This window comes from Camelina sativa, chromosome 7, assembly GCF_030686135.1.
Source record: "Camelina sativa cultivar CO46 ecotype springtype chromosome 7, ASM3068613v1".
NCBI classification, from domain to species: domain Eukaryota; kingdom Viridiplantae; phylum Streptophyta; class Magnoliopsida; order Brassicales; family Brassicaceae; genus Camelina; species Camelina sativa.
In genome coordinates this window covers 29,115,535-29,130,581 of record NC_141886.1, presented here as the reverse complement: position 1 = coordinate 29,130,581, position 15,047 = coordinate 29,115,535, and the positions used below count along the sequence as shown (strand labels likewise).

The window sequence follows — 15,047 nt, the reverse complement described above, 5'->3', positions numbered from 1 at the left end:
GTTAAGATTGCTGAGTCGCATATATTTAAATAGTCAGTAGAATTTTTATATAGAAGACAATGTTTTTGTTTTTCAAAAATTTGAATTGGTGAATAGATTTAAAATTGTTTGTGAAATGTTATTTATTTTTAAGATTATATTGTGATCATTAATTTTTAATACTTGAAACCGGAGAATAAGTTTTGCGTTTCAAAAATTTAAATTGGTGAATAAGTTTAAATTGTTTGTGGTATGTTATTTACTTTGATGATTATTGTGATAATTTATTCATTTATTTTTTAGAAATATAGTTGAAAGTCATCAGACTTTTTCAAAATAAGAGAATAACTTTAGCATTTCAAAAAAGAAATAAATGGTTTATAATTTTTTTGTGAAATGTAATTTACTTTTAATAATTAAATAGGTAATGTAAGTGATAATTAAATCTATTTTTAGATTTTAAAAGTTGATTAAATCTTTCATTTTTATAAACTAATAGAAAAAACATTAACTTATATATTTTAATGGCATATTTATGTAAATAGTAATGAGAAGTAAAGGCATTTATTAAAATGGTACCAGAGCTTTGTGAGCGCGAAACCTCAGCTTTTTATTGAAAGTGCTTCTCTATTAATATATAGGGGATAAAGAAAAATAATAAAGAAATATCCTTCAAAAAATCTTGCAAAAATATAATATGGGAATTTTCTTCTTAATTTTGAAATTATATTGAAACTGTTATGGATTGATGCCAAGCATTTTATTGGTTTAGAAAAAAGGAAAAAGAAGATTTTAGCACTCAAAAATATGTTTATAAGGAAAAATATCATAAGAACACATTAATGGCTGGTTTTTGTGAATCCTCAGCTTGCTTTTAAATAGATTATAACGAAGTGCCACAATAACACAAAAAACAATTATCTTATAAAAAAGTTTAGAAGAAAACTAGAAAACGTGAAAGCATGGAGAGGACACCTACACTTGTATCCCTTGTTAGCCTACTTATCATATTTGCCTCAGGTATTTTATTTTTTTATTTACACCGTTCAAGTGTCATGTTTCTTTTATTCATTTGATAAATTCTGTTACAATTATAAATTCACAGTAACTAAAATGTTCAATTGCTAAGTTTGCATGGAAAAGGGAAGAAACAAAAAACTCTTTTTATATACACCGTTCAAGTGTCATGTTTCTTTTATTCATTTGATATATTTTTCACAATTATAAATTCACAATAATTAAAATGTTCAATTGCTAAGTTTTTGCATGGAAAAGTGAATAAACAGAAAACTCTTCTTGAGATTTCTTCTAAAACACCATAGATGAATTAACGTTTTCATGGCATCGAATGAAAAATAAAAATATGTTATTATGATATTTTTTATTAAATGATTATTACTTATAATAATTATTTAAATAAACAAGATATCTACTAATTTCACGACATAAAAGCTTGGATTCAGAGTGAATTAGGTATATGATAAGGTATACATATTCTTATATTAAAGTTAAATTTAATATGGTATACATGCACAATGCTCTAGTTGTTGAACAGACAAGAGCAGATAAATGCAACGAGAGGCTAGGCCCTTGCAACGGTTGTGACCAAAGATGTAAGGCCAGATACGGGGGATCGTGTGAAAGCAAATGTGACGGTATCGTTGGAATGTTGTCGTGCACGTGCATTTACCAGTGCCACCCCCGAAAGATTTGCAATGCTGGGCTTGGCTATTGCGGTGTGAGCTGTAATAGTCAATGTTGTAATGCAAAATGCGCACAAAGATACAATGGTGGAGGTGGATTTTGTAACAACGTTGCTGGCTTTAGTGTGTGCCAATGCCAGTACCCTTGCTGAAAACAAGACTACAAATTTGGTAAAACCATAAGATGTTTTTTTTTTTTTTTTTTTGTAACCGTAACATCAAAAATATGGTAATAAATTTCCTTTTCGTAAAACAATATTTTTAGTTCCATATAAGTACTCATCCAATACCCATGTGACCATGGTATGAAATTATATGATACAGCGTAAATTTGCACTTCTCGAGGTTCCAGAATGTTCACTTTAGTTAATTAGGTTTTTCATTAGTTTTTTTCATTATTATATTTGAGCGTAACTTTGGTTTTTTCAAAATCATAACTCTATAAAATATAGAAAATTTTACTTATGTGATTGGGTTTATTCGAATGATTGTTTTTGTAGGAAACAGTTTTTTTTATTAAGATTGTAAAATAAGCAATTCACTTACGTAATTAACATATAATAGATTTTTTAATTTAGGTTTAATAGTTAACTAATTATATAGCAATCAATGCATTGTCGAAAGAAAAAAAAGCAATCAATGCATTATTATATATATATATATATATATAATTTTACTAAATATAGAATGTGTTTGTAATTATATAGCATTATAAACTATTTAATAGAATCGAACAAATTTTTTAAAAAACACATTTGAAATTTTTTAATTGTTTGGTCAATGCCGAATCATATACCGAAATAAAATGGTCTTTCTGTTGACAATAGGCGTGAACATAAAAACCGTACCCGAATACCAAATCCGGAATCCGACCCGAAAAACCGGGTTTGGGTTGGGTACGAGTTTGCCTATAAAATTCTATTGGATTCTATTTTCTAATACTCGTGGGTACGGGTTAGGGTCGGGTAATACCCGGTACCCGTTTAGGTACCCATTAAACCCGAACATATAAACATATTTATAATATTTATCATTAATATAATACAATTACCCCAAAATTATGATTATAATTTTGAATATTTCATTTAGTTTTATACCTAAATATCAAAAATAATCAAAATATCTAAAATATTTTGTTATGTAAGTCAAAATTTAACTAAATTTATTTAAATTTAATTATATTTTTTCGGGTACCCGGTAGTTCGGGTGCTAATCGGATTCTAAAATTTGTAACCCAAACCCGATAGTACCCAAACCGAACCGAACCCATATATCTAAAAATACCCAATGGGTTTTATTTTTCTAGATCCGTTTACCCGAACCCGAATGGATAATATCCGAACCCGAACGGGTTACCCGAATGCCCAGCCCTAGTTGACAACATGTTATCTTATAATTGATGTATAGTCATATATTCTGTTATATTTCTTTTAGCTAGCTTTATTTTTCCAGAAAATAATCATGAAACGAGAAGAAAAAATGCTTAATCATTATCACACTATAATGGAGCATATATCTATTACTGGGGGGGGGGGGGGGGGAGGAAGATAATAAGAAAGTGCACGCAAAAAAAAAAAAAAAAAGATGCAAAAAGATAAAGGTGATATTAATAGTTGACACTTGACAACAAAGTATCCAGAAATTAGTAGGTAGCGATTGTGGTGGAGAGATGATTTACGATGAAACCATGAGTGCAAGCTTCATCCTAGCTAGATTCTGAATGATAGGTACAACAATCAAAATACATATATTTTGTGCTAAACGAACAGAATAGATAACACCGAGTAGCACAAACGGAATTTTAAATATATCAACTCTTGTATAGATGGAATGTAATCTTGTAAATGTAGTTAACATTGTAAATTTTGTAGTTAGTTACATTAAAATTTTACATTCTTTTATCATAAATATATAAACTAATCAAGGCATATAATCATTTTTTTGTATGAATGTAAAATTTATTTAAACAAAACGTTGTTATATATGCATAATGCATCCTTGTTGTTAGAGTAGTTTGAAATTTAAAACAGAATATGTTTGAAAAATATTAAAAGAGGGTTTCGTGTCTTGATTCAAACCATAGCCGTAAGCCGTCTTCAAGCTTTAGCTGGTTTAGTTCTGGTTTAGATTGGTTAATGTATTTGGTTTAGTTTGCCTTTACGATCGAATAAAACAAAATATATTAATTGTTTTTTTTTTGCAGAACCTCAACGAGGATGCTTTAGCTTTGTATCCGTATATTAAAAACCAATATCGCATGTTTTTAATTTATTTTTATTTATTTATTATTATTATTATTATTTTGATTAATAAAAGCTGGGGAAATTTTATCTGAGGAAATTAATACATTACACTGTTAAAAGACAATGTATATATAATTAAGTAATTTCTCAGGCACAATCTCTAAGCAGAACATTTCTTCAGGACAACAGATTCAATAGGAATCTTATCAACCGGAAAAGCACAATGAACCGGAGCTCCTCTCTCCGGCAACAAACTACACGGTTTGGGCGTCACCTTACTTGAAACCCCGGAGATGTGAGTACAATTCCACAACAACTTCTTTGGTTCAGGAGCCAAAGTAATGTTTATATCCGACATACATATCTTTGTGAAAGGATCGTTCTTCAACCCATCTAGCTTTGCGGGTTGCGTGACATTATCCGCGGTCATGTCACTGTAGTTAATGTTCGTAATTTGGGGCATAGCCTTGGGATCAAACCCTGAAACGGGGTGTTGGTTATATGCACCGCTCATCCAGAAAACGTATTGCATGGTTTTCATCGTAAACCGACGGGCGAAAATATCCTTAACGTAACCACCACGACCAACTGCGGTTTTGATTCGGATAGCGGATTGTGTCTGGAGTAATGTAATGTCTTCGATTCTAACATCTTTGATTCCACCGGACATTTCGCTTCCGAGTGCTATTCCAGCGCTGTCGGGAGAGATGCATGTGAGCCGTCTGATCGACAGTTGTTGAGTTGGCTTGCCGACTTTGATACCAAACTGATCCCAACCGCTCTTCACGGCGATGCAATCGTCTCCGGAGACTACGTAACAGTCTTCTATTAATGTGTTGGTGCATGAATCTAATAACGAAGAAAATAGACAATGCCACGTGAATACAAAGATTATAATCTTATAACATGAAAACAGAAACGCAAACACAAACGAACATATACTATTCAATATATATGCGACGTGGGATATATGGACTTACCCGGGTTGATTCCATCGGTATTAGGAGAATCGATAGGAGCAATAATGGTAACGCCTTTGACAATAACATTGTTACAATACACGGGATGAATGTTCCATGCAGGCGAATCAATGATCGTGATGTCTGAGATCTGAACGTTTTTAGAGGATATGATTTCGATTGTGTAAGGTCTCGTGATCGACTTAAATCCACCACTCCGGTACTTCACCCACCAGTATTTCCCTTGCCCGTTGATCGTTCCGTTGTTACCTAACCAAACAAATTCGATCAATTCTTTTTAACCAAAAAAAAAAAACACACACACACACATAATTCAAGATCTTATAGAGTAGAGCCTTGATTCTTGGTCGTTAACGATTCTTTATTAGATGATATATTTTTCTTAGTATTTGACTAATTACTAGACGTATTGAGTTTATTATGGTCAAATAGTTCATAATTTTTGTTATAGCTTTGATATGTCATTGTATTCATTTTTTGGCTAATCTTACCGGTAATAACAACATCAGTTAGGTTTGTGCCAGAGATTAAACTAGCAAATGTTGGTCCTGCTGCATCTCTTCCTTGTCCGTACGATGGCAAAGGTGCAACAACTGGATACTCGGATTCATCCTTTTTATATAAACCAAAAGATAAAAAAAACTTGTAAATAAATGACTAATTCCTTACACAAAATATTTTATCCAAATTTACTTTTGTATAATACAAGATGGAAACCATACCTGAGAAGCAAGAATAGTTGCACCTTTTTGGATGAACAAAGTAAAATGGCTGGTGAGGTTAAAACTTCCCGTTAGCCATTTCCCTGGTGGAACAATGAGTTGCACTCCGCCGTCGGCCGCTTTTGGAGCAAGCTTGGTTATGGCTTCTTTAAACGCTTTCGTGTTCGAGGTCTTTCCATCACCAACTGCTCCAAATTCGGTTAAAACTGCGCTATGTTTTCGACAATTCAAGGCCATATATTTAACATTTGCCTTTCCTGTGATGTCTAGATCCCGAGATTCCATCATCGAAAAACTACTAATAGCCAAAACTACTAATATACAAAAACTTGTTTGAATCATCTGTTGTAAAGAAAAAGAGAAAAAAAGGTATATCATTTATTTGTTTTTTCATTCAAAATTTTAAATTAAACTCACTAAAAACATAAGTTTTGAAGGATGTCATAGTTTAAAATCGTGTTACCTTTAGAGTTGAAGATTTCATAGAGAACTCCATTTTGATTCTTCTGACTTGTTTTTGTTGTATTTTTGGTTGGTCTGAAAACAAAGTAATTTATAGAAGAACAATATAGAGAAAAACATGCTTAAACTTTTATCTTAATCAAAGCATTGAATTGAATTACCAAAATAAGTAAAGCTAAAATAAGGTGAGATCATGTACCAATCTTTTTTCATTAAATTTCTGTTATCAGAATCCATTTTAAATTAATGTAGATAAAGACTAACATTCCCCATTTTGGTAGAAAATAGTCCAACTTAAGTAGTATATCTTAAATTAGGTAAGTAGTATATCTTAAATTAGGTATAGTTTGACTGAAGAAAATCTGTAGAAGCACTGACATATCCGGACCTTCCTATAAGACTTATCAGCTTTACATATTTAGATTTAGATTATATGTGCTAAGGCATTTTTTTATTATTATTCAAGATCTTATCTGTTTTTAAATTATCATCTTGGATCTTTCCTAAACACTTAATAGAATGCTGATTTAATCTTATATAGTAAATGTTAAACTTTTAAAAAGTTTAATTTATTATAATTGATATATCTAAATTTAATTAAAATAAAAATAAATTATGAATATTTAAACATATTAAATTTTCAAAATAACAATACTAAAAAATAAAATATCATTAACATATACTTCAATATAGATTAAATCCTTATTTTACTATTTTAACAACAACCATATAAAATACTACAATTACTAGAATTATACCCCAGATTATATTTCTACCAAAAAAATGTACCAATCATTTTTCTTTAAAATTTATGTTCTCATAATCCATTTTTAATTATTTTTTTCAACCAAACAATAAATTAGAAAATAACTCTAAGGTAGGTTGCCTAAACCGGAGGATAAGTGTTTACAAAAGTATTAGCAGAAAGTAAAGATCTTGAAGAGCGAGCAAGGCAGTCAGTCCGCTCATTTGATTTGCGCGGAATCTTCAAAAGCATGAAGGATGGAAAGGATGATCGAAGTAAGCTGAACTCATCCAAAAAATTGGAGAAAGCGGGCCAATCATCAGGGGACTGCACCATCGTCATTAGTTCTGCACAATCCATCTCAAAAACCTGACAGTCAACACCCGCCGCCAAAATGGATTCCATCGCTCAAATCAACGCCTGAAGCTCCGAATGAAGGGGTGTAGGACCGCGTCGCTGGCTTCGTGCACCCAATAATAATGTTATATCCTCACAATTGCCAAGCCAACAGCCTAAACCTACCAAAGGATCTGAAGCCTTTCAATATCCATCAACCTGACATCGGGAAACAGGATCCCGAACCTCCAAGGGTATAGGATCTAAAGAAACCGAATCGAGGGACTTGGCCTCCTCCCATAACAATTTATCAGTATCCTCCTGATTAATAACATCAATTGGTTCTGCCTCAATACCCTGAAAAACTTTCTTATTCCTATCTTTCCAGATTGACCAAACAAACCACAGTAAGCGAAGACTAATATCTAGAGCAGCCGTCTGAGACGGCATCCGCCAATATAGGAAATCTAAATTCGAAAATACTGAACCATAGGGGAAGCCATCAAGGGATATATCAAGCGGGGACAAATCCCAAATCCGGCGCGACCAGGGACACTCAAAAAGTGCATGATTTATAGTTTCCACCGCCGAACCACATCGTTTACATAGATGATCACACCGGACGCCCTGATGAGCAAGACGTTCCATCACAGGGAGGGAGCCGGAGGAAATTTGCCAGAAAAAATGCTGAATCTTTGGGGGAACCTCAAGGTTCCAAGCCTGTGCCTTAAGGGCCGTACACAACGGTCCATATTCAACCTCTTTAATTAATTCATGTGCAAGCTGGTACCCAGACTTGACCATATATTTCCCTAATTTAGTATAATGCCAGATCAGTCTATCCGGTTTAAATGATTTATTGATCTCCATCGTAAGAATAATTTGAATATCAGCCGGATCTATAAACTCCTCAAGGATTGACATATGCCACTCCTTCGTAATTGGATAATCCATTTTAAATTAATATAGATAAAGACTAACATTCCCCATTTTGGTAGAAAATAGTCCAACTTCTAAAGTAGTATATCTTAAATTAGGTATAGTTGACTGAAGAAAATCTGTAGTGGCACTAACATATCCGGACCTTCAAGACTTATCAGCTTTACACATTTAGATTAGTTTTTACTATTCGGGATTCCAGATCTTATCTGTTTTTACACATTTACTTTTTTTTTTGTCAACAAATAAATTAGCTCAGACGAGCCAATTTGGTGGAAAATTATTTACAAGCAAAATATGATGTGGACTTGCGCGCGCTTGACGTGCCAAAAAGTCCGCCCTAACATTTACAATTAGTTTAATTTAGATTAGTTTTTACTATGCCTTAGCACATAGTTTTTACTATTTGGTATTCGAGATCTTATCTGTTTTTAAATTATCATCTTGGATCTTTCCTAAACACTGAAAGGACTCATATCCACACTTATTCATAAGAAAGAAAAAAAAAACTACAAGATAAAACAAAAATGTTTTCAGATTTTTTTATATAAAAATATACTTAAATTACCAAAAATATATTCCATAATCTGTAATAGTATTCCATAATCTTAAATTACCAAAAAAAGTATATCATTTATAGATTATGATAAATAAAAATAATTCTAATATTTAAACATATTAAATTTCAAAATAACACAAATAAGATATATTATATATCAAGTTATATGATATGATAGAGTTGAATTGATAATACTAAAAAATAAAATATCATTCATAAGATACTTTAATATAAGTTAAATCCTAATTTTACTATTAAATATATGAAATCAAACTGATTTAATTAAGCTTATATTAAACAAAAATATATATAAATTATTGTGTGGTATACGGCAGATTATATATTAAATCACTAGAATTAACAAAATAGAACATTAGCAAAATTAATATTAAAATAATATATTAACAAAAAAATAAAAAAATAAAAATAAAAAAAGTACCAGAAAATATTAATCCATAGTTGTAACATCTTTTACCAAAAAAAAAAAATCCTTTATTTTTAAGTGAAAGCCACATCAAAGTTATGCAAATGAATGATATAACACATTGATTTGGCCCAAAAGAATCATCATCAGCATTCAGCAGCAATAATCTGAGATTGATTTGTAAACCTTCTTGTTGTCCTTTGGCAATCTGAAACCCTAAAAGCTGCTTGCTTTCTTCTTCGGATCAAACTTCCGACACAAGAAAGATTACCATGTATCGCAAAATGATATCAGTTCTTAAAGGAATAAAACCCATCTCAGGTTCCGAAAAGGTTTGAAGCAACCTGAAAAGAAATGGTTCAATTGAAAAGTATGCAAGAGTTTTGGTTAAGCTCTATAATTCCAAATTCACAAGTCGAATCCATCAAAAGAAATCGAAATGTGGCTCTTTTAAGGTCATGGGTTTGCATACCTTCACATGATGTGGCATGATCTTGATATCATAAGGAACGTGAAGCCAAGCTTCGGGTCGGTATAACAGAAAGTTCTCAGGTTTACTGGTGTAAACGTCTGCGTATTGGTGGATGTGATAAGAGAATGCTGATTCTTGACCAGTGTCTGTGACAAATGTAGCTCCGAACGATCTGTTGAACATTTGTTTCATCGTGTCTCGTGCTCTCTGTCTTGCATTGTTCAGCTCATCCAAAAGAGATTGGCATGCTTCGCTTCTATGAGTGTCTGATACAGTCGCGTGAAATCTACCGAGTAACTCTTGGATAATATGGAATTTTGCCTGAGTTTAAGCCAAAAAGTTGGTCCTATTAGACTTAGTAACACATACGAAAGTATCTATATTTCTCCATGTCTCCTAAGTACTTATGGCTTATGTCCTCGATCACGTTACAGGAATGTATGAATACTATAAGCAGAAAGCCATTCTTGAGAAGTTAAAAGACGAAGCTGTGACTATACCTGCTCAAACCGGTAGCTATCACCATTTTGTATCTGTATCTCTCGCTGAACCAAAAAACATCACAAAGAGAAGAACTCAAGTGTACAAGATTGGGTTTTAAATGATGTACAAACGTTTTTGAGATTACAATCAGATGAAAGGCTACATATCATGTATGGTAAACTAACCTCGAGCTCATGAATTATCGCAGCAGTTCGCCAACCAGCTTTTGAAGGCCCTCTTAGATCACTAAATAAGTGATCTCCGAAATAGATAACCTATGAACAGAACATGTTTCATAGTCTGTCGTTAAAATGCAATCAAAAGCATGAAGTCACAAAATGGAATATATCATCTTGTGGCAAAGAGTACCTCAGGGCCATGCCACTTTGTGATTTGAAGGAAGGATTTTAGACAGCCATGGTAGTAAACTTTCTTCGGGTCAAATGCATCCACTTTTGTAAACGCCAAATTATCCCTCTCAGAATCGTAGCAACTACAAGGATTAATAGCAATAAAAGCGTCAAGCGATCAATTCCGCAAGACAAACAAACTTTACAAAAGAATATAGCGTTCTGAATAAGGAAAACTAACCGGAAAGGATGCTCAGATGTGTAAAATTCTGGTTTATTTGCTTTAGCAATCACAACATCGAAGAGCTCTCGCCAGGAATCTCTGAGGCCAAAAGAGTCCTAACGAACAATAAGCACACAAGTAAAGGTCATGAACCATTAAGAACATTATGGACAACTACATAAAATCGAAGAGTGTTGAATATAATTTGTCCCTAGTGATATTAAAACGGGAACACACAAAAGTTTTAAATGGCTATTCAATAATGTGAATCACCTCCATCAGATAGCGCATTCCACCATCAACAAAATGATAAGGAGAGTTGGTCAGCAAAAAAAGCTTCTTTCCTTTATCTTTCAGCATTCTCAGGAAACGTAGAAGCTGACCCTGAGAAATAAATCGCTGTTCAGTAATATAACAATCAAAAGTAATATAACTTGCATTTTTTGTCGATTAATAGCCATTTAAGGAATATAAGAAATTTCACTTGCATTTTTTAGCAAATATCTGTTAGGATCAGCAAGAATCCCTCTATGAACCAATCCACTTCTATGGACATGTTGAATAGCACGATTGACATCATTGTAGATGTTAGAGGCATCAAACTCAAGTTTGGCGTCAACAAAATATTGAACCATGTCTGCAATTAGACAGGCCTGGAAAAAAGATAAAAAAAAATGTTGCGGTCAAACAATTTAGATATGAGAAAATCATGGTTCCTCTATAAGAAATCACTTATCGACTTATTAAAATCACCTCACTGAAACAGAAGAAATCCATCAATCCCACCAGACCTCTCGCTTGATCACGACCAATGTGTCGTGTTCCATACATACTCTCTATTTCCTTCCTACTAAGCTGCACAATTATAAATATGCGAATGGCTCAGAAACCATCCATCCCACAGCAACAGTTTCAACAAAAGAGACGATCAAAATACCTTACGTCGACCGAAATAACACCCGTCTGGCTCAATAGAACCAAAGAAGTCCAATTTCATGAGGCAACCTTTTTGTTTATCATAGTACAAACCTCGGATGGGAAAAGTCGGATCATACTTAAACTGGACGCAAGCATCAGGATATCTGAACTACAAGAATCAAGACCAAGTAATTCTCAAAACAATGCTCACAACCCCAAAAAAAAAAAAAAAACAGTTTGGTTTAAAGAAACTGCCATAAGATAAGAGAATCTACCTCATTAACCATATGCTGCTTGGCTAGATCATAGATCAAGCTCTGCAAGTGAGATGAGTAGTGTGCCAAAGTGTAATCATAATCAAATCCATAAACTTGTATATTATCCAATCTCAGATTCTTATTAACATATATCCCTACACAAGCATCATCATCATCATCCAAAATCAATCAGTAACAAAGAACACCAACCAAAATAATGTATATATGAATAGCTCAGCTCAGGTCAGCTCACCTTGAGGATTCATCTTAGGCATACTATTAATTGCTTCAGGGATATTAAGAAACCTCTGTTTCGCCAGCTCGAATTCGCGCCGGATCTTCGTGATCTCCTCATCCACGGCAGAACATTCCGGCAAAGCGACGGCATATTTCGCTTCGAGATTGGCTAAAGCCGCCTCCGACTCCGACGAAGTAACGGTGGCGAATCCTCGTAAACTTGTTAGAAATCCTGAGGCAGATTCAAACGATTTTAATTTTTCGGAACTCTCACCATTTTCGGATTTGATTTCAGATCATAAGAAGAGAGAAACTCACCATTTCGGATTTGATCGGTAACAAATGATACTCTCTGCAATTACAACGAACTCGATGATCATCGTCATCATCGATGGCGAATGAGGTGATAAATTAGTACTAAATGGAAATGTTTGGGGACAGAGAGAGAGAGAGAGAGAGAGAGATTTACAGTGAGCGATGCTCCGAGAGGAAGAAGACGGCGAGACGAAGTCATATAAGTCAGCTTTTTCATGTTAGGAGATGATGTTATCTTTTCCTGAGAGTGGACTTTGAGAATTTGGTTTTGATGGGAGAAGAAGCTGATGACGTCATTGTTATATCAGTAGATAAAGATAAATGGCGGTTAGGGTTTATCGTCGACGGCGTCGGCCAGCGAGATAAGTCCGGGAAGAGCAGATTTTTCGGATGATTTATGAGTATTGGGCCCTGGTGGTTTATGTAACTTTGTGTTTCTTGATTTTGGGCCCAATTATATATCCACCTAGGTGTACATGTACAAAACTAATTTCAGCAAACTTGGAAGCCCAAAATCCTATATCATAATAAATTTCAAGCGATAGAAACAAAATCGTTGTTTAATTATTTGAGATTATCTGTCTTCGATACGTTTCTGTGGTTAATTAGGATTTCCGATTGTATGAACGGGTAAAATAAATAAATATATATATATATATATATATTACGTATTGTTTTTTTTTTTCTTTTTTTTATAATGATATTTTATCGGTTTCAATCTCATCTCCTCCACCACTCTTCTAATTCTCTTGCTAAGTGTTCTTAGAGCAAGTGCATTAGCGTTAGTTTGGTCCGTCTTTTGGTATTAAAATTATAAATTTAAATCGAAATAAACAGATTATCGAAGAAATGTTCCTCCAAACGGGACGTAATTTCGTTACATGTGGCAGCGTCTGCGTGGTTGGTGTTATTTGGGTAGGGCGAACCCAAAAATCGGTCCGTCCAGTTCATTTGTGTATTCTCTCCGACTCTCTCTCTTGACTCTCTCTCTCTAATATGTTTAATATGTTTTTACTTATTAATTTAAATAATTAATTTTTTTAATTTAAAATATTATTATTTTATTCAGAGGATCAACTGTAAGGGACACCAATGCTTATACCAAACTTAAAAAACTCTGAAAATAATCTTATTATATTTGAGAGACCAAAATGTGTCCTACACCAATGCCCATGCTCTTAAGCCGCAGTTCTAGCCCCATGGTTTTTCCCTCTCTCTAAAGGTGAAGTGTATGGAGACCATGTCAAAAGTTGTGACACCGGATCTCCGACAACAGATCTGAGCCTCTCCTTCCTCGTCTCACCCATCCTACTTGCTTTTTTGGATCTGAACTCAGTTGGTGTAGATCTACAGTTTTTTTTGTCACCTTTAGACACACTCTTCTCACTTGACTTCTTTGAGATCTCCTCGGAATTGGGTGTTAAACAGAAAAGTAAAATAAAAATTGATTCAAAGAAATCAAAATGATTAATGTGATTTCTACTCCTTCTCATTGAGGTGTCTTTCTCTACGTTAAAGTAAGGTTATTAAATCGGATTAAAAAAACTCAAACCCCCATTTAAGATCACCACATTCATGAGGATTCTATCGTGGAATTGCCAAGGGGCAAGAGCCGAACCCACAACCCGTAGATTAGAAGAAATGCACAACATGTATTCTCCTAGTTTTATGTTTCTTTGTGAAACTAAGAATGACCGCTCGTTTATGGAAGACAAACAAACCTCTCTCGGATATGACAACCTCTTCACGGTGGAACCAAAGGGAAACAACGATGGAGGACTAGCTCTTTTTTATTCTAATGATTATCCGGTTCATATTCTAGTCTCAGATGATCGCTTCTTGATTGACACTGAGACTGTCATTGATGGAAATCGAGTATTCATGACGTTTGTTTATGGTGATCTTGTTGTTAAATGCCCAGAGCATGTTTGGGAGTGGTTAACCCGTATCGGGATTACTCGTTCTGATGCTTGTTGGTTCATCATTGATGATTTTAATGAGATTACCGGGAATCATGAGAAATGTGGTGGCAAAAAAAGATCCGAGAATTCTTTTCTACCTTTCCGTGCTATGATCCAAGCATGTGGATTTATTGATTTCCCTTTCCAAGGAAATCAATTCTCATGGAAAGGACAACAGACGAATGGGAATATACAATCTCAGTTGGACAGAGCCATGGGGAACAAAGAGTGGCACAACATATTTTCCCACACGGGTGTGGAGTATTTGAAGATGTGGGGTTCTGATCATAGACCCCTCCTAGCCTCTATTCCATCAAGTCCGGAAAAAAATTTCATGTTAGACAAAAGAGAGAGTGGAAAAGCTAGACTCAAAGAAGCCATAATGGGAGGATCACACAAAAACCATCATCCTCTATGGAAGAAAATCCAAAATTCTAAAAGAATTATCTCCTTTGGGAAGAAATCTACTCAAACAAATGCGGAGAAACTTATCAAGGAACTCCAGAATATGATTGATGAAACATATGAGGATGTTCTTGCTCCAGCGGAAACTCTTCTGATCTGAAATTGAGGCTTTGTGATGCTTATAAAGAAGAGGAAACATTCTGGTTTTAAAACAGTCGGCAATAGAACGGCTTGCAGTAAGAGATACGAACACAAAAAATTTCCATGCCTAGACGAGAGTCGGTAAAACCGTAAAAGAGTCGGTAACTATCTAGCCTACATTTTATTTCATTTA

General features: G+C 33.9%; 4 protein-coding genes across 5 annotated transcripts; 2 read left to right on the top strand and 2 right to left on the bottom strand.

The window, feature by feature from the left end:
- The first annotated feature begins 899 nt into the window (after positions 1-899).
- On the top strand, positions 900-1,935 carry LOC104702907 (defensin-like protein 181). The gene is made up of 2 exons (XM_010418828.2): positions 900-999; positions 1,524-1,935. Exons 1-2 carry the CDS (start codon positions 942-944, stop codon positions 1,832-1,834), a joined length of 369 nt encoding a protein of 122 aa, XP_010417130.1. The 5' UTR covers positions 900-941; the 3' UTR covers positions 1,835-1,935.
- A 2,007-nt stretch (positions 1,936-3,942) lies between these two features.
- On the bottom strand, positions 3,943-6,236 carry LOC104702906 (putative polygalacturonase). Its single transcript, XM_019228177.2, has 5 exons — positions 6,091-6,236; positions 5,628-5,969; positions 5,397-5,517; positions 4,906-5,154; positions 3,943-4,774 (listed from the first exon to the last, which is right to left on the bottom strand). The coding sequence occupies exons 1-5, from the start codon at positions 6,121-6,123 to the stop codon at positions 4,086-4,088; spliced, it is 1,434 nt and encodes a 477-aa protein (XP_019083722.2). The 5' UTR covers positions 6,124-6,236; the 3' UTR covers positions 3,943-4,085.
- A 2,901-nt stretch (positions 6,237-9,137) lies between these two features.
- Positions 9,138-12,739, bottom strand: LOC104702905 (uncharacterized). 2 transcript variants are annotated; one of them, XM_010418826.3, is made up of 14 exons: positions 12,502-12,739; positions 12,351-12,384; positions 12,049-12,264; positions 11,814-11,950; positions 11,558-11,707; positions 11,374-11,475; positions 11,109-11,273; positions 10,894-11,004; positions 10,639-10,736; positions 10,417-10,540; positions 10,233-10,322; positions 10,065-10,109; positions 9,565-9,885; positions 9,138-9,436 (listed from the first exon to the last, which is right to left on the bottom strand). In XM_010418826.3, exons 1-14 carry the CDS (start codon positions 12,562-12,564, stop codon positions 9,410-9,412), a joined length of 1,683 nt encoding a protein of 560 aa, XP_010417128.1. In that variant the 5' UTR covers positions 12,565-12,739; the 3' UTR covers positions 9,138-9,409. The 2 variants fall into 2 exon arrangements, with proteins under 2 accessions (XP_010417128.1, XP_087315752.1); XM_087459626.1 differs by having other exon boundaries at positions 11,558-11,702; positions 12,502-12,653.
- A 1,183-nt stretch (positions 12,740-13,922) lies between these two features.
- On the top strand, positions 13,923-14,873 carry LOC147941825 (uncharacterized). Its single transcript, XM_087458658.1, has one exon. It carries the CDS (start codon positions 13,923-13,925, stop codon positions 14,871-14,873), a length of 951 nt encoding a protein of 316 aa, XP_087314784.1.
- Positions 14,874-15,047: the final 174 nt, after the last annotated feature.